Genomic DNA, 24,643 nt, shown 5'->3' with positions numbered 1-24,643 from the left:
ATATATTTTGCTGAATAGTATTTTGCTGAAACTATATATAATGACTGCTAAGAGAACGAAGTAACGAAGTCTACATACTATAGACATATTTATCGAGAATGAAGTGCCGCTCTGAACCAAGCGGGACTTCTCAATAAAATAAAACGAATCTACAACATAACAATGTGATTCGAGAAATTTGTTACATGTTAGAACAAATTTGAATCATATTTTATCAACAAAAACTTTTATATATTTTAAGCAATGCAAAAAGCCTTACATTCTCAAAAGGACTATAATCTTTAGTTTAAACTCTATATATTTAAGACAAGAAAAACTAATATCCGAGACAATAGAAGTAGAAATCAATCTTGTTACTATATAGTATTTAGAATTCTTAAGTTAATTTATTGGTTTATTGGAGGAAGGGTAAATCTAACAACAATCTATTTTCATATAAACAAATCTTAAAGCTAAAATAACAAATCAAAGAAGAATTCAGTCAAAATAAAATGCTAATAGTTTTTTGGTTATAAATACTATATACTTACTAATAGCTCGACTAGTAGTTGCCTAAAACAACTAGAAAAAAAATATGAAAGTTTAGGTATAGAAGTTATAGTAAGGTAAGGTATAGAAGTTTAGGCTAGGTATAGAAGTAAAAAGGAATGGCAACTCTAGATGCAATATTTTCAGGGAGCGATAAATTTCGGTTTTGAGACAAAAAGATATTGAGGAAAAAAGCAGTGCCGATAAGAAGTTCACTGTAATGAATATAGTAGAAATTGTTGAAATAAAGAGGAAGAGATAGAAGCAGCAAACGCACACTTCTTCTGCAGTTACACTGTTCTAGGGTAGCAATTTGGTACACTCCATGCCAGTAGCGTTAAAAATTTACCTCTCATAAAGAAACGTTTAGTGCGCTTCATTAGGACTTCGAAATAAGTCTATAATAATTAATGATTAACGTTCCGCATTAATTAAATTTATTGTCTTTGCAATAAAATTATTTATATTGACATCACACACGTGAATAAGTTATTGTCGACAGTTGGTAGAAGTGTTTGCTCTTACATCGTTGATCATCTAGTTCTTCCACAGAAGTACAGTGTGCCAATAAAGAATTTTCCCAAACAAAATTCTGTATTTTCTGAAACAGTTTTCTCAGTATTTTCAGAAAATTTTCTTTGATTATATTTTATAAGATGGCGTATGCTTTAAATCTAATTTGAGCTCACTCGACCTACCGCAACCTCTCTAAGTTCGACCTTCTAGGGCGAAACATGGTCTATTTACACATTTAGTTAGTTACCTCAAAAACTATGACAGATAGAAAGTTGAAATTTTGTTAATCTCGAAAACTATATTTAAGGGAAATTTCATTTCTATATCTATACTGGTCCGGAAAATACAGAACTTTGATCGGCTAATTTCTGTTTTGTCACACTGTATTCATTTCTCATCGTTCTATCTAACGATTTCTCATCATCGTTCTATCTAATTCGTTACCAATGAGTACAAGACCATAGCAGTTCCGAAGAATTGTTTTGTCGAATTCTCTAAATGTCATCTTATCACTGTTGGCTACTATCCACTGTGCAACAGAACAAGAGCTAAGATAAGAGATATTCGTAGGGCATAATTTTTGCTTGTCGAAAAGTGCTTTATGTTTCAATAACCTACTAAGCCCAAAATATCTCTAAGCTGACGTCTTTTTTGATGTTTACGCTGGTTCCCAAATAAACAAAGTATTATATAATTTGAACCTGCAGTTGACTGTGATTACTAGGTTCTTTAATTTCTATTATCTGCTTTTATCATATACTAGGGTTTATTTCTTTAATGATTATTTAACGATGTTTATTAATCACTTATTATTGTCGACTGTCAAGTTACGATGTATACTTGAAAGATTTATTTTGATTACTTATGCCATTTACTTTTAGTGCCCCTTTTATTTTCGACAAGGTAAATTTGGAGCGAAATGTATAACACTCGAGATTAAATTATAACACTCTAGATATTGTGCCAAAGTAGCAAGATTAGCCTGATATTAACAGCTGTTTTATATGACTTAACAAATAAAGTGTGATTTGATTCGATATATTTATTTATGAAAAATATAAATGTCTACTAGCATTACTACAAAAATGTAAGACTACTCTAGAAATGTTCCACTGGGTAACAAAATTTGATAAATCGAGAGTAAATTTAGACTGAATCCAGATTTATCAACTGAAAACATCATTAGTTTAAAATTTCGTTAGTCTAAAATTTAATCTATTGGGATTAATAATTCAAGTATTTATGTTCGGATTAATCATCGTTCTTCGTCACTAAAAATATAACTCGTTATAAAAGAGTAACAAGAACTCATTAAACGTTAGTTAGAAAATCAATGATCGGAAAGTCTTTAGGGTGCTAAATGTGTTACTCATGTTTTTATTACACGTCTAATAACGAAGCTCGTTAATGGCATGAAAGGCGCTAAACTGTGCCTCAGGTTCGTATTACTCTATTAACTTTTATTATAACAATTTGAGATTTTATTGACTGACTGGGCTTGTGTTTATTTTTGTAATTTAATGCACAAATTTTTTATTTTGAATTTACAACAAATAAATTTGGTTCGTAAACCGTCTTCAGGGGCTAAGAAACATGAACTTGAACTTGAGTAGCAACTGAAACATAAACATTGAATCCAAACAAGTCAATAAAATTTGAAGTTTAAAAACTTAATGATTTTTTGAAACTATTTTTAGATCTTTAAAATTTTAAATATTTAGGAAATATTAAGATGGGTGCTTGGAGTGATTCATTGAATCATTCATTCAGAAATCTCCAATGCAATCAAATGCAGTTCGGTATTCTGAATGTCAGTATGGGAATTCTTAAGAATTTTAATGATAACACGAACAAAACAAATTTATCAAATTACCGCCAGAATAATTAATTTTTAATTTTTTCTTTTTTTTTATATAGTTTACATTTTATTTATTTTGATTTTCCGAATTTCCGTCCATTGCTTATCTTTTTAAATTTTTAAAACCCCAAATTTTTTTTTCAAAACAGAAAGGCTTTCTGTTGTGATTTGAATTAATATGTGAATGATTTATGAGTTTGAAAAATGTTTTAAAGAAACATAAACGTGAAGTTTTTTATTAATGAGAAAATTATTTTAAGTTTCTGGAAGATAAAGAAAATTGTATAATAATAGCGGTTAAGCTGGGATACGATAACAGTGTCAATTATATTCTACAAATTTAAAAACCAAATTATTTTCGAGATTGCTTAGGTTAACTTTATATTTATTAGAGAGAAATATATTCAAAAAAAAGAATTAAGCTAGGATAGGTTAGAAAGGGGATACATATAAGTCTGCTGTGCTAAGAAACCATATGATGGCAGACAATTATTTAGTTTCATCGAAAAATCCAAATCAATTCGTCAACGTGACTTTATTATTTATTTGGAATAAATATAATATATAATAATATACCAATGTTTTTCATATGCTCTTATCATATTAGGCTTGAGAAAAGTCTGCTCTAGTTTCATTCGTTCTGGTAGAATTTTTTTTTAAAAACCTTATGTGAATAATAACACACTACAATATAAATTCATGAACAGATTGACATGATTTCTTAGAATTAAAAGAACATTTATTATTTACTATAATACTTCTAACACTTTTACCGTTTCATAAGAAACAGTTGCATTATATTTGGTTGCATATATTAGCTCTATTTTTATCAGGCTAATATCTTTATCTGTAAACATTCTTTGTAACTATGTGGATTTACTGTGGGTGTTGATAATAACGTTTGTTCCTCTTATTACTAGGTATTAAACTCGAAACTTAATATATATTTATGAAACTGTCAATATAATGAAGTGCTGCAGTTATAAAAAACCACATCTGTAGCAAAAGTTATTTAAAACCTTAGGGTTCGAATTATTTAAAATCTGCACTGTAGTCGATAACAGATAGCTGTTTAATTAAAGATATCGAAAACCACTAAGCACTAAATACATAAAAATGATCTTAAATATAGTTATTAGCTCCAAAATAACTAAATTTTTATCCACGTTAAAAATAAAAATAGGCTTGCTACAGCAAAGTACGAATGCGACCGAATATCATCTGCCTTGGTGAGAGATCACAGGAAAATTTATAAAAGGCGATCCATTTCGTGGTCCTGAGCAGCACTATTTCAGTGATATATATCAAACAAAACTAACATCCAAAGCAGCATTTGTTGAGTTTAAAGTTCGACGTTTTCAATATATATCATTTTTTAGTCATATATTTCCAAATTGAAAAAACTTAACAAAAGTAGAGACAATAACTTCATTAAATATTTTTAAGTAATGGGGCTGAGCTTTTGCTTGATGGATATACTATAAACCAACAATTGATAAATGTCGTATCTAAAACAGCGAGAATTTCCAGGCAATTAAAATAGAATTTCATGAACATAAAAATTATCGTAAGATGAAGCTTTTGTGATAGCACCACTTGATTCTGAAAATGATAAAGATGTAACACAGACTACAAACCATGATATGTGGTCGCTACAGTAAGATGTTGATTACTCCTTTTTGTAAAATAACGTATAAGGATATGGAAGACATATGGTTTTAAGAGGATAATACCACAAGTCATACAACATGTCCAGTTTCGAGTTTATTTTTATGACAAATTTCTCTTAATATTTGTGATAGTTTAGAAAGACTTCACAGTCTATTAGACTTAATGTATCGGGTCGTTTGGTCAAAATTATTGCGAATGTCTGAAGTTTAGATAGGTGCTCTGATTTATAGGTGAGAAATACACAAAGAGTTGACAAAGTCAACAAGTTCCCTTTCTATATCTCTCTTTCTCTCTTGAATAAAGCATGAGCTAGTGGTGGTTCCACACTACATTGTTTCTATAATACAATGACCTTCATAATCAGCATATGTAAATTCTTTTGATTTTTTAGCATATGATATTTACCGAAAAATACGAGAGTGCCAAAAAAAATTGTTCGTGAATGGATGAAGACTTCGCTTAATCACATTCATAGACATGTGTATTTTATGTCGAACGACTGGGACTCACAGTTCGGACTAAATATTGCTATTGCGAATTTTTTAACAGTTGTTTCTGTTGGTTTAATAGAAGTTAATTTAAAATTAAAAACTTACAGATTGCTGGACAGTTTTTATATAGTTTGCTAGTTACTTTATAAATATTTTCCTTTTCATTTCTTATATTTTTTTTTTCATATAGGAATTAGATCTCTTAGTATATATGGAGCATTTTACCAGACCAAGATCAGTACCGAATAATATCACAAACTTTTTTTATTAAAAAAAAATCTTTTTATTAGTAAATGATTTTCAGGTGACTCCCATATTGACTTACTAGAAGCCTTATGTTTGGGTTAAATATAAGTACCTACGAGTTTGTATTGTATACAACAAATAAATACCGATTTATGGATAGTTTTTATATAGTTTACTAGTTAGTTTATAGGTAGTTTCCTTTCATTTTAAGAAGTAAAATGAAGTGATAATAAATGATAGATGAGAATTAGTTCATTAGTCATTATCTTAATTATTTTTATTTTTCTTAATACATGTATATTTTTATGTGTCATTTGCATAAATATCTTATTCTATTATTAAATAAACATTTTTATTACAATTTTAAATTTAAAAGCTAAAATTAAAACATTATTTAGTACTTTAAGATCACAACAATTATATTAAGACAATAACAAGATCACATTTTAGTTCCAAATTAATGACTTCCTAAAATGTAAGCTCTCATTTAGCTTATATTAAATTGGTGTGACCAAGAACCAGTAAAATCTTAACTATTTACTCAAAACTGTGAGAAAATCCACAAAAGTCAATCATGAGACCCATAAAATATTTTTTATTATGGTTGACCTATATTGATAGACAGGCGGCTTCAACTATAAATAGACTGCGATTTAAGTGCTAGTAAAGTCGTGTATAAACGGATGAAGAATTTCCTAAAAATAATTTAATGACTTTTTCTCATTGCCTTGTTATCTTGAATAAATAAACGGATTAGTAAGGGATATGAACGCTAGGTAAGACTATAACCAATGCAACTAATTACTGAGTAATGCGCGTCTATTGGCGTCTGAGGATATTTGAACATAAACAATGACTGCCACTTGACTGATCATTTGCTTGACGTGTACCTGCCTTCGTTTGACGGAATCGTTGACGTTGTTGCCATTATTGCCATTATTTTGTTGACGCCGACGTAATTTGCGTTTAACAAAGGCAAAATTGTTTTTGAATTTAAAGTGGTCATTAAATTTTATGGCACCTTCAAATCGGAAACAGTGGATCGTATTCACTCGTCATATTTCCATTGAAACAAATACTCGCAAACAAATGACAAAAACTAATTTTGTTGAAATCAATTAAATAAAAACTTTTCGAAAACTTATGACGAAAAAAATCGCATAAAATCATAAAAGTGCCTGTGACATTGAAAAACATTTTAAAATTCACAAAAAGTTCGCTTTCTCATATAAAGAAATATTAAATGTTTTTCACACCAGTTATAGAAATGAAAAATAAATAAGCTGAGGTCTGCTTGAGGCTTGAGGTTTGAGGAAATTTACATGCGATAAAAAGCAGCCAAAGTCATCACAATGACGACGTACGCGATTTATGCACAGATACAAACTCTTGGACGATTTGGGTAAATATTTATCAACATGATAAATAGTTTTCATCGATTCAATTATAATTCCAAAAATATATTATCTATATATATTTATGTTAATGTTAACTCAAATTAACATTGACATGATCAGATTAGCATTTAAACTCTTTTGCCACTAAATCAGCATTTCTGTTTTTATTGACTGACAAAATTTCATTTTCCATCTTCTTGAAGCATAAAAATGCATTCAGTGAATCAATAAACAAAACTAATCTGTTCACGGGCTATTGCTTTTGTATTTATTTGATATCCATGATCTTTAATGAGATTATCAGCAGCCCAGTGACCAACAACAATCAAGATACTGCGACTGAAATGTATCTGCATTGGTTGCCCACTGCGCCAACCTTTGCAGGAATTTTACATCCAACACTTCATGTGTGTAAACTCGCTTTCTGTTTTTCTTCTTTTTCCATTTTTCAATTTTTCCATAGAAAACCCCGTGGGTTACTCATGCTAGACGGTAGGTAAAGCCACAAGCAAATTGGCCTACACTTACAAGCCAATATTGATTTGTCTGCTGCTGGGGTCTACTATCAAAATATTATATTAACAAGTAAGATAAGTATGAGTTTCAGAGAGTCTTGGACAGGAGTGGAGAGGAGAGAAGAGAGGAGAAGAGAACGAGAGTGCATGGGCACACTGCATTGAGTGCAATAATCAGTTACACTAAAGTAAAATTGTAAGTAAAAGTTAGTAAAAAATCAAACCATTAAAATTTTAAGGCTTCGTCGTATTAAATCATGTATATAATTACTGATATTTTATTCAAGATGTTTTCTAATCATTTTTATTACTAGTTTAAAAACGAAATTATTTATTATTTATTGCATTAAAATTATATATTGTATTTTGGTTTCAAGCCAATATTAAGGTAATGAACTTCACGTATTTTTTTTTTGTTTCTGTAGTTGGTAAGAAGGAATGTAAGTTAAAGGTTATAATTAGTTGTCCTAGTAGATATAGAGCATAAATTCCATTTTAGTAAACAAAACGATTTAAAAAATTAAAGTGATTATAGGAAATTTAACTAATCGACAGATCTTTATGGAAGCGAAAGATAGTTCGTATCCAACATAAGATTGAGTTCATTCTAAATATCGTAAATACGGACTAAAGGTGTGGTAAACTAACAGAATAATATATACATGCTCTTAAAAATACGTACGATTGTACCACATAGTACACTTCAGACCTATTACCTGACTATGGTTCCTGAAGAAACTTTCCATTCGTACGAAGGGAGTTTTTAGGGCAGTTGAAATCCCCCACTGACTATGCTTTTTAGTTTTTCTGTCATTCACAAAAAGAAAAGCCATATAGTACAGTAATAGTATCGAAAACTAAGGAACGTACAAAAACAACTGAAGAAGATAGTTTAAAACAAGTGAATGATCTAAGCTAGTCTGGAAATATATATACAATATATATGAATAAATTAGTTAGGATTAGTTCACTCTTCGCCATGGTTACTGCCCATCAGTCACACTAAATAATAACGTACTACCACAATCCGATCATGTGAAGAATCTGGGAGTTCATCTTGATTGGTGTCTCACCTGGAAATACCAAATATTTACGAGACCAAAGCAACTGGGTCTGAAAATGTGCTCCATGCAGTGGCTTCTTTGCCAAAGCTCAAAGCTATCACTGAACAGTAAAGTACTTCTATATAAAGTTATTTTAAAATCAATATAGACTTACGGTATCTCCATCTATTACAGAGATTTGAATCAAAAATACTTCGTTTATGTGCGGTTGTTCCGTGGTATATCCCAAATAGTATTTCACAGCTCAATCTCCACGTCTCATCAGTGTATGAAACAATATAAACAGTCAGCAAAAACTACCAACAAGGCTATCAAATCAAGGTTATCAGATATCAACCAATCACGGCGACTAAGAAGATTTTCTACGTCGGATTTGCCAAATAGATCCCAAAATACGTAAATCGTAATCGTGAACTCACTGATATTTAACATTTATAGCCAACTAATTATTCATTATTGGTTGTAATTTAATCTTTAGCGGTGTTTACTACTAAGTGTCCCGCACATGTCCATATATCATTTTATTCTATTTTATATCCATAAGTAATACTGAATGATCTTTTACAGATTGTACTTGCATATAAAAAATATATATATATTTAAAAAAATTGGTATAGATTGAGAGGGTGTTTGCTGATATAACTATCAATAACATACATCTACACGGAGAAATCTATTACACATTATGATGGCTTTAGAGTTGCCTGGAAGAGTTATGAATTACATTCTCAACTTCATTTATCATGAACATTAGATAACATTATAGTTGAATTTTATTAATTATTTAATAGTAAAATTAATTAATATTTTCTTAATTAACGATTGAAATTTTCCAATAAAGAAAAAGAAATAGAAATTTTACATTACAGACAATTTATCAAGAAATTAATATATGGTATTTCCTCAGGTTTTGAACATAAAAAATTTTTCAATTTAATTTTTTTACTTTTTATATAAAAAAGATTATATTAAACATTTTATTATTATATGTTTTTATTCAGACTTTTTTAGATTGCATAATCTAGAAAAAAAACTAAATCTTCATTTTCTTCATCCGCATTTGATATATAATCTAACTAACGACATATGTATTTTGATTAAAGATTCACCATATGACTGATGTGAACGCTTTCATATTCGATTTAATATAAATCGTGTTATGGACAATATCCTAGTGAATGTAATAACTATTTCAAATAAATTTTTGTTATATTATTTGGAAAGTATAACCATTACACTCCTAACATTGCATTTTTCGTTCTGGGTTTTTTAACAGTTGATGTTCTGTTAAATCACAATGACATAATTATTCATCCTACTAGGGACAAGGCTATTAGTACCAAAATATTGTCGTTAGTACTAAAGTATTGAAATGAAAATATATCAGAATTGCTTATTGCTTTTAGATTATACTGACAAGGGGGTCTAATCTTTAATACCCCCTAAATACGCCACTGAAAATTAGTAATTTTATTATAAATTTGCATTTCTTGGTACTACTAAAAGGATGGATAATTTTTTATTTCAATATTTCTATTATTTTATTGTATGTATATCGCTCACTGTAATATACAGTTATATATATTTTTCAGATATACATCTATTTCTAGAAATTTGTACCTTTTATTTGCTCTTCATGTCTGCCTATTTGTTACCTTGGAGCTGTATTTAAACATGTATTGATTCAGTTTTCATGACCATAGTAAATTGAAATACTTTTTTTATTATAATTGTTGCTTTATTTAATTATTATAATGCAGTTTATCATCTAATGATAATTATGTCTAATATATACAGAATTATATATTTCTTGGCAATAAAGTTTAGCGTAAATTAGAAAAAAAAGCGTTTTAATAGCCTTCATTCAAGTACGATTTATAATTTATGAATGAATATAATTAGACTCTCATGATGTTTGTTGTTTAATAAACATGGACACCAAATATATTATACAATTTAAATGCTATGAATCAGTTTAAGGGGGTAAATCGATTTATTTACTGTTGACTGATAACATATTTTTTCACTTTCTAAGTTTACTAATAAAACTGGTCTTTACCAACCATGGAACACTGTTGTTAAACAGGCTTAGGTCCTACATGGACTGTATAGTCACGGATGATGAATAAAACTTTGCAAAAGCATTTTATTGAAACTCAAGTTAATCAAGAATAAGAATGTATAATATTTATTATTTGTACAGATACCTAACACAAGAACTTAGATTTAAACTGAATTAAGAACTATAATCTAATCATTACATTTATATTATGTTAAAAGGATGAATGACAATGCTTTATCGAAAAACTGTCGAAAAAAAAGATTTAAAAGCGACCGTGTCACCGATGAAATGATCAAGAGAAAGTGAGAGAGAGAGAGAGAGAGATATGGATAGAGTATTGAATGTACCTCTTTACGTGCCTATTCATATATAATTGATAATTTATGAATAATTTCAGAAAATAATTTTATATGATATTTGAGACAATGTTGGAATAAGCTTCTCTATTTAGTTAGCATTAGTTGTCCAATAGTTCTAAGACCAGTCCAATATTAATTATTGCAGATATTTGCTTACTTCCAATACTTCAATTTAACAAAACACTAAATAAATAATTGAAGCACAAAATAAAAATATTCGAGACTACAGAAGAACAGCACCTGAAAAATAAAGTTGCATTGAGTCGAAACTCATCAATGGTTTGTTATAGCTAAATGAGTAAGGAACTATTTAATTAAAAATCATAACATTACCTAAACAAATAAAATATAAAAATTATTACAAAATACAATTACAATAGACATGCTTTTTTCGACTTTATTCATTGACATAGTCTCATTCAAGAGTAATATAATCATTTCAGCGTATATATTTCAGTGTATATCAATATCTTTTAAAGTGATACATCTTTTGCCTTAAAATATGTTCCAGTTTTGGTGATGACTTCTTCGTCAGTACCCTGGTGTATTTTTTTAAGACCTGCGAATAGATATTAATTGTTGATAGCAAAATCTGGCGCATATGGTAATTACGGAAGCAACTTAAAGTGTGTTCGTGTTAGCCAACAGCTTGTAACATAGCGCATTATCGTAAAAAGGAGGAGGAGGATTTTTTTCTTATTTTATATGGGATTGTTGTTTCACGATTTTCTCTTTCAAACCAACTTTCTTTGATTTCTAACTCTTTCAACAGTTGGGCCATGGATCGCCATTGATGGTGTGATCTTTTTACGACCAACGTCTATTACGTTGTTGACCGCTTTGACGGGCTTCGAGCTTCGGCTGCTGTTCGCTCAGCTACTGCTCATTCAACTCTGGAGTGAAATAGTAGTCCTAAGTTTCGTTCATTATTATATATCGATGTACTTTAACAGCAAAAAAAAACTCTCAGAATCATCGATTCGTGATTTTTAGCAAATGAGACACCCACTTCACAAAGACCTTTCTCATAGAGAAATGTTCATGCAAAATTATTGAAATCTTTAAGGTTTTATCCCTTGCAACTTTTGGTGTTTCCCGGTGTGTCATCAGCAGTCGCCTTTAAAGTCAATTAACCACTTCTCTACCATTTGTTTCGATGGATCGTAAGAACTGAATTATTATTTGAATAATTCAATTGAATAATTTAATTGAATTATTAAACATATGTAGGACTTTTTTTAGATTTTTAATATCACTTCCACAATCTGATTATTACAGTAATCCGTATTGACTCCAATTTTAATGGAATTCTATTGGGTTTTTCAATATCTTTAGAGTAAAAAGCATTTTACTTCATACTTTCTATTTTTGTTGAGTGTAAATTTAGTAAAACTCTTATGTCCCATAACGAAAATAATATCAAAACAACAACACAACCAACACTTCAGTGGCAACAACAATATAATGAACATAGCCAAATATGCAGTAGCCCCTATTTGAGTGGCTCTCCCTATTCTTATCCAAAGCAAATATGTACGTATGTACGTATGCATGTAGAAGACATTCAACAGCCGGCTTGTTGGCTAACAAGCCGAACAGGCAAAAAACGATGATGATGAATAGCATTTCAAAGTAATCTTCATATACATATGTATGTATGTTTGAAAAAGACAAGGAGCAAAAAATGAATGAACAACAACACAATAATAGCAACGAATGCAAGACCAATAACGAAAACAATAACAAAAACAAAAACAAAATAAAACGAATGAACGCACTTGATAGGGAACAGCCAGGCAAACAGGCAAACAGGCAAGCAGGCAAGAAGGCAGGCAGGCAGTAAGCAAACGTGCTGCAATGCGTGTGAGGAGGTTCTCGATCTTGATCGTGCTGAGTAGGTTTAGTTCTTTGCGAGTAACGAAAGAGTGTGGTTGTTAACGGTGCAAGTGATAGATAGGCTAAATGCAATGCACATTTATTTGAAAGAAAAGAAAAAGTAACAACAAATTGTGCGAATGCTAAAGAAAGTAAATGTGTTCAGAAAGTTGAAGTCGAAGAGGTTAGACGTTGAAGAACACGAGTTTCTTTTTGTTTTCTAACCATTTGTGATTTCTTGTTAAAGAAGATTTTTCGTTTTTTGATATAAGAATATTTTAATTTAAATATAAAAAATATTAAATTATAAAATATATTAATTTATTTAAAGTATACGTAGTGAAGGAAGCTCTGACTTGATTAATATTCCTCGTGCAGTTGCGGGTTGCGTTTAGAATTTTTAATTTGACGTGCTTTGGTGTTAAAAACCGAAATTATTGACTCACTACGCAGTGGAAAATAAAAAAGAACATCAACAAAATAAATAATTAATAAAAAATAAATTAAACGACAATAAAAAAAGACAACAACAAACAAAAAAAAAATAAAAACAGTAAAATTGCCGCTAATTTACGGGTGCGAATCTACTGAACATGGAGGATGTGCTGGGCGATGAGCAGACCAGCTGCAATCGAAAACTTCAGCTTGGCAACAGGTTTTATCAAAGCCAACAATTGATAACGACAACAAAAACATCGAAAATGACGACGATGATGATGACGATCTTTGCCGCAGTGGCGATCATTTTTATTTTGCCTTGTAAGTAATTATTTTTTTTTTCTCAATATTTCTTAGCTTAAATATTTGCTCAGGTTTTGCGGTGCAGCGTCTCATTTTCCTTATGTCATTATCAAAAGCCATGTTTCAGTTGTTTTTGTTTTACGAGCTCCCCATACGAGTATTGTATAAATTTCTTTTCCAATCCGGAAAACGTGTCTTTCTTTGTATGCCAAACATGTTAATAACCAAACCACAAATAGGTCGGTAGATATCAAACGCTCTAGGATATCCATGCATAAACTTTGCTCAAATAGATATCCATACGAAGCAGAGGTGGAAGGGAAGAAGTGGCGGTAGAAGTGGTAGAAGCAGCAGCTCAAACGCACAGGCTTTCTATTCATATCAATTATTATTTATTATAGTTGAACAAAAAAAAAAAATAAAATAAAATACATCAATATAAAAAAAACAGGAACATAAAGAAACAACATAAATCAATAGAGAATTTAGTTAAGTATTTCTCTTGAAAAGAAAAATATGTAATTTTTAAATTTTAGGCAAAACGAAATTATGTCTTAAGTATATTGCCTTTCTTCCCTTTTCAGTTGAAAACAAACAAGACTAGCCAAATAAAACGCAACAACAATACAATAAGACAATAAGATAAAAATGCTGCTATTTTCGTAGTCCATCCATTCATCTCTCAATGCCAACATCCCGCAACACTCACGACTGACTTCTTCTTCTGCCTTCTGTCTTCTGCATTTTATTGACTTAAGATGTCTGCTTGCCTGCCTGCCTGGCTGCCTGCTTACTTCTCAGCGTGCGTGCCTATGATCGATCTACGCATCCCGGCTGCATATAGTCTTTGTCCCTAAATTGATGTTGTGTAAAGTGTCGCGGGAAAACTAAACCAAACCAAAAAAACATATGTTTTCCCTATGTCAGTTCAAGAATCTCGTTGCTTTGACGTTTTCAATTAATTTTCAGACACTTAAAAAAAATTCTCTCCATATTTTCCATACAAGATGAACTGTGAAGTCTTTGGCTTCTTAGTTGCTCCGTTAAGGAAGTTAAACCAAATCGAATGGGTGTCATAAATTATGCTTAAATGTTTTTATTACCTCAAAATTGTTAGGATTATATTTCTATGCTATATTTTTAGTACAAATTCTTTTCATTTCTACATATATTTACATATAAAATACATGTTTCTGGAATTTTCCTTATACCAGTTTATGCGGCTTTTATGCTAATAAGACGAAATTATTTTAAATATTGCATGTATGGAGAAAATAACTAAAATAATATCAGTAAAATCAAAAGATGAGGAGAAGAAAAGTATTAATAACCGACTAAAGTCTGAGGAACCTGAAAGTTTATATTCTGAAAGAACAACTTTCTTTAACTAAACATTTATGTTTTAATCTTTCTCTGCAATTATTTAAATTTTTCAATAGCTCTAAAAGATAAAAAGATGAATTTACAGCGTTTGCAATTAACGTAAATACACATAACTTTAAGCTTACATCCATTACTCTACAGTTATATGTATCTTTATCCAATTTTATGAAATAACCACTATTTGAACGCTTTTTGATTCATATATTTTGTCTTTTAAATGGTCTTTTGTGGCTTAAATTATCACCAAGTAAGCGGGCCGGTATTTATTTGTGTCTAAGCGAACTTTGGGGCACAAGACTACCACTTCAATCCCACCTCACCTAATAATGCAATGAGTATTATTTTGTCTTAAAATTTCAGGTTAATATCTGCTATATAGGAAGTAATCACTTTAAAAAATTTTTAATATATGCATATGTACAAATACTGAATAACTTAACTGTTATTGTAGTCATGTAGTTCACGATATCAATCTTAGTTAAGACACTAAGTCAAGAAAATATTAGATGAAAGCAAGTTTCGTTTGCTGGATTTATTTTTTCTCCTTAACATAATCACCTTTCAGCCAAATACATTATAACCAATGATTCTTCAACTTTATCAAGTACTCTAAGTAATATGATTTTTTCAATTTATTTCAAAGAAACTGTTATGGATTAAATGATTATAAATTAGAAATGTTTTCAAAATGAATATGAATATGAATATGATCTACAAACTTCATCCTAAGGTCTGGAACTAAAAAATAGTTATAGCAGAATGAGTAACACCTATATTTTGAATGGAAAACTTATTTGTAGTAGAGTTCCATATGCATCCATGTACTCGTTTTTTGTATTAGCTAATAACCGATTCGATCGACTTCATTGTCTCTACCTTCTTCGAAATTAATTCAATCAGTTATCTCCATTATTTTAACTGTTTCTTCGTCTCCGATGTGTGTTAGAATAATGAAACCATATTTGGCATTGCTTAAAACATATAAAACATTCTTTAAAAATCGTTCATAAGAAGTAAATGTGGTATCCACCTTGCCTATAGTCTCTTCGTACCCAAGTGTTGTATAGAACTGAAGTCACTCTATGTCCTGATATATATCTATATTTTCACAATCTAGTACACTTTTATTCGCCGATCAGTCAAAGTACTCTCATAGAATTTATTGATGAAATAATCGAGGTAATCGAGGAGTTCATTTAAATAGACTTTCCACACACTGTTTACTACCAGTGAAAATATTATGTTTTCGTTTACTCACTCAATTAAGCACAGTTGGAAATGATATACATCATTATAAACATCAGCAAACTGTATTTTTATTTGTTTCAACGTTAATCTTTTCATATTGCTAATGTATATGGTCACTATCCATATCAAGTCTATTGCTATTTTGGCAACGAAATGCTAAACAGGAAGAATTGTTGTGCTAACAAGTGCTAATGTATAATTATTAGCATGATAGAATTATTAAAAAACGTGATAGAAAATCTCAATACATATTCCATTTATAAATTTATTAATTCTATTTTTAATCGCAATCGATGATATTCTCCACAATATTATACATAGAAAACAGGGCATTGAAGAAAAAAAATACGGAAGAATTGGAAAATTCTTTGGGACAACTCCAAGATATATCTGGTGATATATGTTTACTATATGTTCTTATAACAATGTGCGTAGCAAACTAAAAAAATTAGGTGAAGAACCAACTAAATATGGTCTTCAAGTAAACAAAGAACAAAAAATTGAAACCCAATAGGTCCATCGACTTTATAATTATCAACGTGCACATTGCGGTGGTTTAGACCGCATATAAATATTGCATAATCATCAGTCGCAAATGCAAACTAATTGGACCTATTTTAATGAAGCCACTCAAAGAAATTCTTTGGAATGCCCTTGACTTAAATCCACAAGGCAATAGCAGATACAATCGATTATAACATGACTCCAACTTAACAGAAAGTGTGCTGTCTGCTTAAGTCCAGAATGGATATTACTAATAAAGACCTGATTATCGAAGACGTCACAAACTTGCTCTTAGCGCAGAGCAAAGTCGAACAAGTCATGTGTGAACGTGATTCTGCCACTTTAGATAGTACCATTTAGTTGAAACGAAAATACTGGATAAAGTGTTCCTTTAGAAAACCAAGTGATCCAAGTATGAATGAAAGAAATAAAACTATTTTTTTCAGACAAAGCGACGAATTCTTAGTTATCTTAGTTACCTGACGTACTTCTTATGCAAGCATCAATCAGAATCTCAATTTCTAATTTCAAAATGATGTTGCTGTCCCTAGATCTCTAGCAAAGCACAGCTGTAATACGGATCTCTAATAATTATAGTTTGTCAAGGTGACTCATTATACTTCTAGATGCAATTAACATCGATGGAGCCTCTGCTTTTTTTTTAAGTTTTATAAATAGACAACTATTTGCAAAAAAAGAATAAATTAGGAAGAGTTTTTACTAAATTCGTGCTAACTACGTGTACCTATTGAGCCAGTAAATTTTTATAGAAAAGTGAGCAAGTTTTCATTCTAGTAAAAAAGGATTAGTTTTGGATCGTAGCAATTCGTAATTTTTCTACAATTATTAAAAGACAAGATAGATATACAAATATGTACGTTTCAAGGAAATAATTGTGATTCAGGCTTAATGATGGTCTAATCGAATCTAACCGGTGTCGAAAAGAAATTTTTCTTCCGATTTCTTATTAATTTCTGAACATATGTTATTTATATCATTTATATGAATTATTTAATCGGAAACACTTCTGAGTAGTTTTTGAATTTGGTTTAACATATGCCATAATCCAACATATGCACTTTTAGAATGTCTTCCAAGAAATGTAATACGAGTATTCAGTAAACTAATTTATTTTAATATATAAATAATTCTATCCTACAGAAGAATAAATTTCATTTATTTACAATATCTTTCATTTCATATAGAACGCGAAATGGGTTTATCGATTGACTCATCCACAGACATTCATTTCTTGTGAAATAAAAAACATATTGAGCTCAAGTTTCCTTCTGAATGAAGTTTTATTATCCAACGATTTTACGATAAATTTGCTTAGATAACAACACGATTATTTATTTACTTAGATTATTTTTATGTCTTTTTACGATTGCATTTATTTATATGCTTTACACTTATTGATTTTTCTGCACTGATATTATTATAATAATATGGTCCCATATTGGGTCTATTATTAATTGGTCTATAAAACGAAAGTAGAAATACTGCTGAGTTTTCTTTCAAAAAATTATGACCACTGAATACATAAAGAAATCATAGCTGTATAATCCTTAGCAGGTAAATAGACACTGTTCTAAACGTTAAGTGAGGTGGAAGAAAGGACTATACCTCCTCAATAAGCTAAGAAAACCGTTTTTCTAACATAACCGTAAAACAACGGTTATGTTAGAACCAACGGGAAATATTGATATATGGGAATGGAAATATTGTCTAGAGAACAAGCATTTCGGCAATGTCGATTTTTATAGGCAATATACGTTTCAGATATTCTTATTTAGGACGTGTGCGAGTTAGGCTAAGTTGATGCTAAACCAAATGGGAGATTTTTTTGGGATTTTTTGCACTGCACACATTTAGTCATTTATCAACACGTATCGAGACATCACTACATTATCGGCACAACTTTGAATTTGCCTCATTTAGAACGCAACTTAACCTAACTCGCACTCGTACTTAGATTAAAACTTAAAAAAAAAATAGTTCTTTATTTATGTAAAAGGAACTTTATCCTTGTATTTTTTTATTGAATGGAGGTTCAGTCCGTTCAGTTTATCACGGGCAACAAATTTTTTAGAACGAAACTAAAAGATATATTATATTTGTTTTATACAGAAGACATACTTACTATGAACTAGTTTGAGATGAAAAAAAAAATGATTAAACATTTACATGTTTGGTTGATTGGTTTTAATAGCACCAGAGGTTCCTCTTCTACTCAATCAGTTCCTAGGTACTGTTTTGTTCCACATATTCGGACACGAGATTCCAAGTTCTAAAAAGTGATTACTTTTGGATAAATGTAGTTCATACAATGTCCACAATGGAATATCGTTGTTTTGCCAGGCCTGAGCATTTACATACTATTACTTTTCTCGCTTTTAGCTCACAGTTTCTACATAAAAAAAAACTTGATTTTTTTGGTTTGGATGCCTACAGTACCGTTCTGTTAACACCGTTACGAGTTTTTCTACTTGGATCTCCATTCTTTTAGTAAGATTTTCGTTGGTATGGCTTTGTTATTTTAATTTTTAGTATTTCTACTCATACGGTGTATGTTTGGGATTCTTATCTGAGTAGCTCATATGAAATTTAATTTTCTTCGATTTTTCAAGACCCAAATTAATGATTTTGTACATTGGTTAAACTCAGTTGAGTTTTACACATCTTGACCAGATTTAATTTTCCACGTTGGTTGGAGGAAGTCATAATAATGCCTTTTTGGCCGCTAAAGATCTGATGATTTCTTGCGTCCCTTGGACAAGCTGAAAAGTTAAAAGGATCTACTTACTTCTTTTTAAAGATTTTTTTTTACATTACGATCAAAATAGTTATCGACTAAAGAAATTTGATAAGTTGATTTTTTTTTTAATTCAAGCAATTTCCAATATATAAACTTAAATTCCAGTATAAAACTTGATATATTTCGTATAGAACGAAAAAATATGTTATTGATTTAAATGTGGGTTGTTTTCCTAATAAAAGATTATTAAATAAATAAAATGACAACATTTTTTGTACAGAAATTATTACTTTTGAGAAAAACAGTTTTAAATAACATCCACTAAAGATTACATATGAAAAAAAGATATTTCCCCAGCTAGCCTATTTCGTTTTAGAACTTTGTAAATTGCTCTCAAAATAGCTGCATGTTGCGAGCTCCAAAAGGTGTTAGTCGAAGTAACTTAATTATATATACAATATATCAACGTGATTTCTCAACCATATGCACAATGCATTAGGATTATTCAAGGCTAATGTAAATTAAATAATATGAGAATTATAAACTGAATGCATGAATTTTTTTATGCTTACCAATTATATTTAATTATTTTAAAAACTTAAAAATTAGTAACATGGAGTTTTATAAACGAAATGACAGTGTTGGAATGAGTTATAGTGGTTAGCAGAAAAATACAACACATTTGTGGAGAAAGTAACTCGGAAATTTAATCCATATTTGCTCTTTCTTTGCGTTTCTGCTCTGTAGCTTCAATATTAATGGAAATTTTTAATATGAAAAGGGTTCTAAGGGTTCTATAAACCCTACTGCACTTCCTCTTCTTTGTGTATAGGTAAGGATCTAACAGTTTCGTATACGTGCTGTATACGACTCTTTAGCTACCAACCCCGATCCACAGTTTTGTGTTGCTAAAGGCGATCATTTTGAAAGGATATGCAAAATTTAATTGTTTTTAAACATATTTTTCTATTTGTTTAAAAAAAATTAATTTAAATTAAAAAAAAAGAGAAGTTCCAGTTCAATTCGGTCTGTCAGTATGTATATTGAGTACTGAACTGTTTTACAAAAAAAAAAGATTTTTATTACTTTGAAATATGGTTCTGCTTTCAATATCTTTAATAATACATCAATTTTCTTCCCTGACGTCTATGTTCAACTTTTATTTCGTATTATCAGCAAATAGATTAGGTTTTTATAATGTCATAATTATTTATTTTTTAATATATTATTATTGATTTATTTATATTTGTTATTGTTTATTTACTATTTATTTATTATTATTATATATTATTTATATTTATTTATTTATATTGTTATTTATATTATTTATTTTTTTATTTATTTTTTTATTTATATTATTATTTATTATATATTTATTATATATTTATTTATTATATTAATAAAATAAAAAAAAACTTTTTTTCTACTCATTTTAGTGCAAACGCAAGGAACCGAAATAATGCAAACACAAACTCAATTTGAAAATAACGATAATGTTATTGTCGATAATACAGGTAAGTACTAAAGTCTAGACAAGAACCATAAAGAAAATATAATGAAAACGGGAAGATCGTTTAAAGAGGAAATTTTTTATACGTTCTTTATGCACGGTCTATAGCCGCAACTATCAAATACACAAACCATACATTTATGAATCGTTTCAAGCATGCCCATTAGGAATATTTTTACATTATGTTTAGTGCCGTATTAGTTGCAAACTGTTCGGAGTTACGAAGCTGTATGAAATTATGACTTTCAAACTGTTAGCACATGATTTTAAAACAGTTTTAGTGACTATGAAAAATATAGAAATTTACTGTCGACTTTCTATGAAAACACAGAGTTTTTTTTTCAATAATAAAAGTAAATGTTAATAAAGAATTTTTTTGTAAAATTTTATTCTTTTTTTAAAAAACAAAAAATAACTTCTTTACTGTTTATTGTAGAATCACATACGGAAACTATATTAAATGAGATAAACGAAGTACCCGAAGTAAAAAATTTACCCCAAGACGCGGATATGGAAGATTTAGAAGAATCGATTAGGAATTCTGTTAAAACTGAAATTGAAATGGAGAAAAATACTAGCACATCAGCTTTGCTGAATGTCATAAATAGTATACCAGAAGCTGATTTGCGTGAAACTCTGACACAGGACATACTCTCTACGGATTATATACCGAAAAATCAAAATCCCAATGAAAAACACGAAGGAAGTCAACAGGAAACTGTAAACGAGCAAAAAGAAAGTAAGTCAAACTCATATTAATAATATGAATAAAATTCAAAAGTAATTAATTTTTATTTTAAATTTCAGTTGTTACAACTGCCGAAAGAGAAACTTTGGCGACTGAGTTAGCTGATGAGCCAGAAGATATTGCAAGAGAATCAAGAAATTTAATCACCGCTGATAAAGAAGATATTAGTGACATTAACGCGGACGTGTTACCCGAAGCTTATACTAGACGAAATGATGTTTTAATTGAGACGTCTGATGTGGATGCTGTTAAAGAAGAAAAAGAAATAACAAAGGAAGAAGTCAATGAGCAGAAACCCAATATTGATATGGCAGAGGCCGGAAATAATGAAGTACAGAATAAACAGATTGTCACAAATGCAATACAAAATCACAAAAATGAAATCCTCAAAAGTTTGGAAGCAGTTCATTTAAACGAACTCAGTGACGAACTTGAATCAGCTCACAATGTAAATAATATCATAGCTTCAGATAGTGACAATGATAACACAATAAAAACGATTGAAATTGAAGATGATGATGTTGTACAATCAGTTGAGGTGGATAAAAAAGAGAATGTCTTGGAATCAACAATAAAGGAGAACGATAGTATTATCGTGAATTCTACAGAGGAAGAGAAACGTAGCAATGTAAACGAATCAGACGAAGTAGAAGAAAAACAAAAAGAAACCAATATAGTTGATTCCGTTGAAAGAGATAACCATGAAAATGTCATGATTTCAAAGGAAGAAGTACAAGAGAAAGAAAATAATGTCATTAAAGCACATGAAACGTCAACTGATGAAACACAACATGCTGAATCTATTAAAGCTATTGAAATTGAGAGCAATGCAGATATTGGAAAAAATTTGGATGAAGATAAAGACATAGATCCTGTTAATGTGAGTGAAAATATAGAAAATGATATTGAAGAAAGCATACACGATTTGTCAGAAGAAGAGAAGACCTCACATAAAGTTTCAGAGAATATTAATAATTTGAATGAAAAGTACGAAGTAATAACTCAAACCACACCAGCCAATGATAAAGAAAATAATTCAGATGAAATTATGACTGTTGTGTTGAAAGAAACTTTAACGACAAATGATGAATCTGGTGACACCTCCGAAATACATCTTTCGGATTTAGAAAAACCTGAATCGGATGACAATATTAATTCAACAGTCGAACAAAGTAAACACAATATAATAAAGAAACCAGGAGTTGAAGCAGTTACCAATTACATACAACCTGACGAAGTGACAACTGTTCTGCCAGACACTAATGCAATACAAAGTGAAGACGAAGAAACTCACAAACAAGTGGTGGAAGAAACTAATATGCGAGAAGAAGCATCTAATGAGAATCAAGAAGGAGGAAAGTCGGAAACTGTTGAAAGCATTGAAGAAAATGTAACACCAGTAGGTGTTGAGATTCCACCATTTGTCGTAGATGAACCTACACTTGACTCATCGAATACAGCTCCACCACAAATTGAAGAGCAAGAAAAGGACAATGAAAAAATTGAAATCCCCAATGAAATGGAGGCGAAAGTGAAAACAGAAGATATTAACATAGAAGATCCAGTCGCAATAGAAAATGAGGACGGAACTGTTTCTGTTGGTTCTACAACAATTGCTTCAGTTGCTGACCAAAACACCGAATTACATACAGTTGAAGTTAATACTGAGATTTTACCACCATCCACAAAAGGATCACGTTCAATTTACACAGCTAATAATGGCGTCGAAGATAGTGCCAGTACTCTTTTCGATGCCGATCATTTGTACAATAATAATTTGGCAGCAGAAAATTCTGCTGATATTGATAAGGCGCTACTAACGCGCAACGTCCATGACGACAGTTCACATCGCTCCGCCATTATCATCGTTATCTGTTCCAGCACAGCATTCCTGTTCATTGTCATCTCGGTGACTATTTTCCTCATATCATTCCAACGTCAACATGGCACATTGGATATTGAAATGCAGGAACAACGCTGCGGTAAAGATGATCTGGACGAGGAAGATGCCGAAACGCATACAAAGTTGTTAGAAGTAGAAGTTCCTTCCACAGTCACCATGTCGACAGAAGAAACTGATGAGTGTCTGTAGAATCTCAAGACGTTTAGTATTTTTATTTTATTTTTTTTTTTCATTTATTTCTGTAAATAGTAAAACTAATTTTCAGCCACTGAGTCATTTTAAAAACTACGAAACATCGATCTATAATGATCATTCATACATACAAACGCAAGGACATGTTGTTCTTTCGGAAATCTAGACTGTTTAGCTGTAATGAAGACCACATCCCACTGAACCAAGGCTATGTGCTACTTGACTTAATACCATTTGCCATTATTTTTCTTTATTGAGAGAAAAACGTTTTTAGTAACTAAAAAAATTTTTTTGATTGTTTTTAATTTTAAGGACCTACGAATCGTTCGAGAATATTTTCAGTTAAAAGTGTAACTTTTTTGTTTTGTTACTTTTTTTCTTGAATTGTTGAATTATAAAAAAAAGAAACAAACGTACATTGAGAGATATATATGATGTCCGAGTATATAGTTTGCTTATGAGTACTGGACGTAAATAGACATTTAATGAACATTAGCTTAATAATATTTTTTTGATGAAAATGAAATGATTATTTGAATATTATTTTTGATTAAAACAATATAAAATATTTTATATAAAGAACATAAATTTTGACTTTTATTTTTAGTACTAAAAGTGAGATAATTACCTCAAATCGCTATCTTATATTAGCGTTTGTTAAGGGTAATTTGGAACAGCACTTTTTATTAGACTTCTCGTTAGTATTCAATTGTTTTATTTTTATTTGATAGATCTTCTTGATCTACTTTCTCTTATCTAGTATCTACGATTTCTTCTTTTCTTCACATTTGTTTTCCTTAGAGTATTTTCTGGTTTTTAGATTATTTTTCTTTAGTTTTTTTCTTTTTGTTTGGCTTTTATTTGTTTTCCTTTTTTCTTTTTTACTTGATTTTTCTTGGTTTTTATTTGTTTATATTTCTTTTTTTTAATTTTTCTTTATATTATATTTTTTATTCACTTTCTTGTTCTTAACTATTGTTTCAATTTCTTTTCTTTATTTTAGTTTTTTTTATTTATTTATTAAACATATAAAACCTTCACAATAGTAACACCAAGTTTACCTAATTTTTATCT

General features: G+C 30.0%; 1 protein-coding gene across 2 annotated transcripts; it reads left to right on the top strand.

The window, feature by feature from the left end:
- Nucleotides 1-12,562: 12,562 nt before the first annotated feature.
- On the top strand, nt 12,563-23,883 carry LOC119679468 (putative leucine-rich repeat-containing protein DDB_G0290503). Of its 2 annotated transcripts, none has more exons than XM_038091838.1 (6): nt 12,563-12,734; nt 12,914-13,341; nt 20,653-20,730; nt 21,163-21,465; nt 21,534-23,558; nt 23,627-23,883. In XM_038091838.1, the coding sequence occupies exons 2-6, from the start codon at nt 13,176-13,178 to the stop codon at nt 23,647-23,649; spliced, it is 2,595 nt and encodes an 864-aa protein (XP_037947766.1). In that variant the 5' UTR covers nt 12,563-12,734; nt 12,914-13,175; the 3' UTR covers nt 23,650-23,883. The 2 variants fall into 2 exon arrangements, with proteins under 2 accessions (XP_037947766.1, XP_037947765.1); XM_038091837.1 differs by having other exon boundaries at nt 12,563-12,766.
- The last annotated feature ends 760 nt before the right edge of the window (nt 23,884-24,643 follow it).

This window comes from Teleopsis dalmanni, chromosome 2 (assembly GCF_002237135.1).
Source record: "Teleopsis dalmanni isolate 2A chromosome 2, ASM223713v2, whole genome shotgun sequence".
In the NCBI taxonomy this organism is placed as follows: Eukaryota; Metazoa; Arthropoda; class Insecta; order Diptera; family Diopsidae; genus Teleopsis; species Teleopsis dalmanni.
Note: the sequence above shows the minus strand (reverse complement) of the source record. Positions and strands in the feature narration are given on the sequence as shown.

Bases quoted from the DNA above. Each gene is read 5' to 3' on its own strand.
- LOC119679468 (XM_038091838.1), top strand. From the start codon at position 13,176: ATGGAGGATGTGCTGGGCGATGAGCAGACCAGCTGCAATCGAAAACTT. The intron at 13,342-20,652 runs GTAAGTAATTAT...TACTCATTTTAG, and splicing joins GATCATTTTTATTTTGCCTT to TGCAAACGCAAGGAACCGAA. The intron at 20,731-21,162 runs GTAAGTACTAAA...TGTTTATTGTAG, and splicing joins TGTTATTGTCGATAATACAG to AATCACATACGGAAACTATA.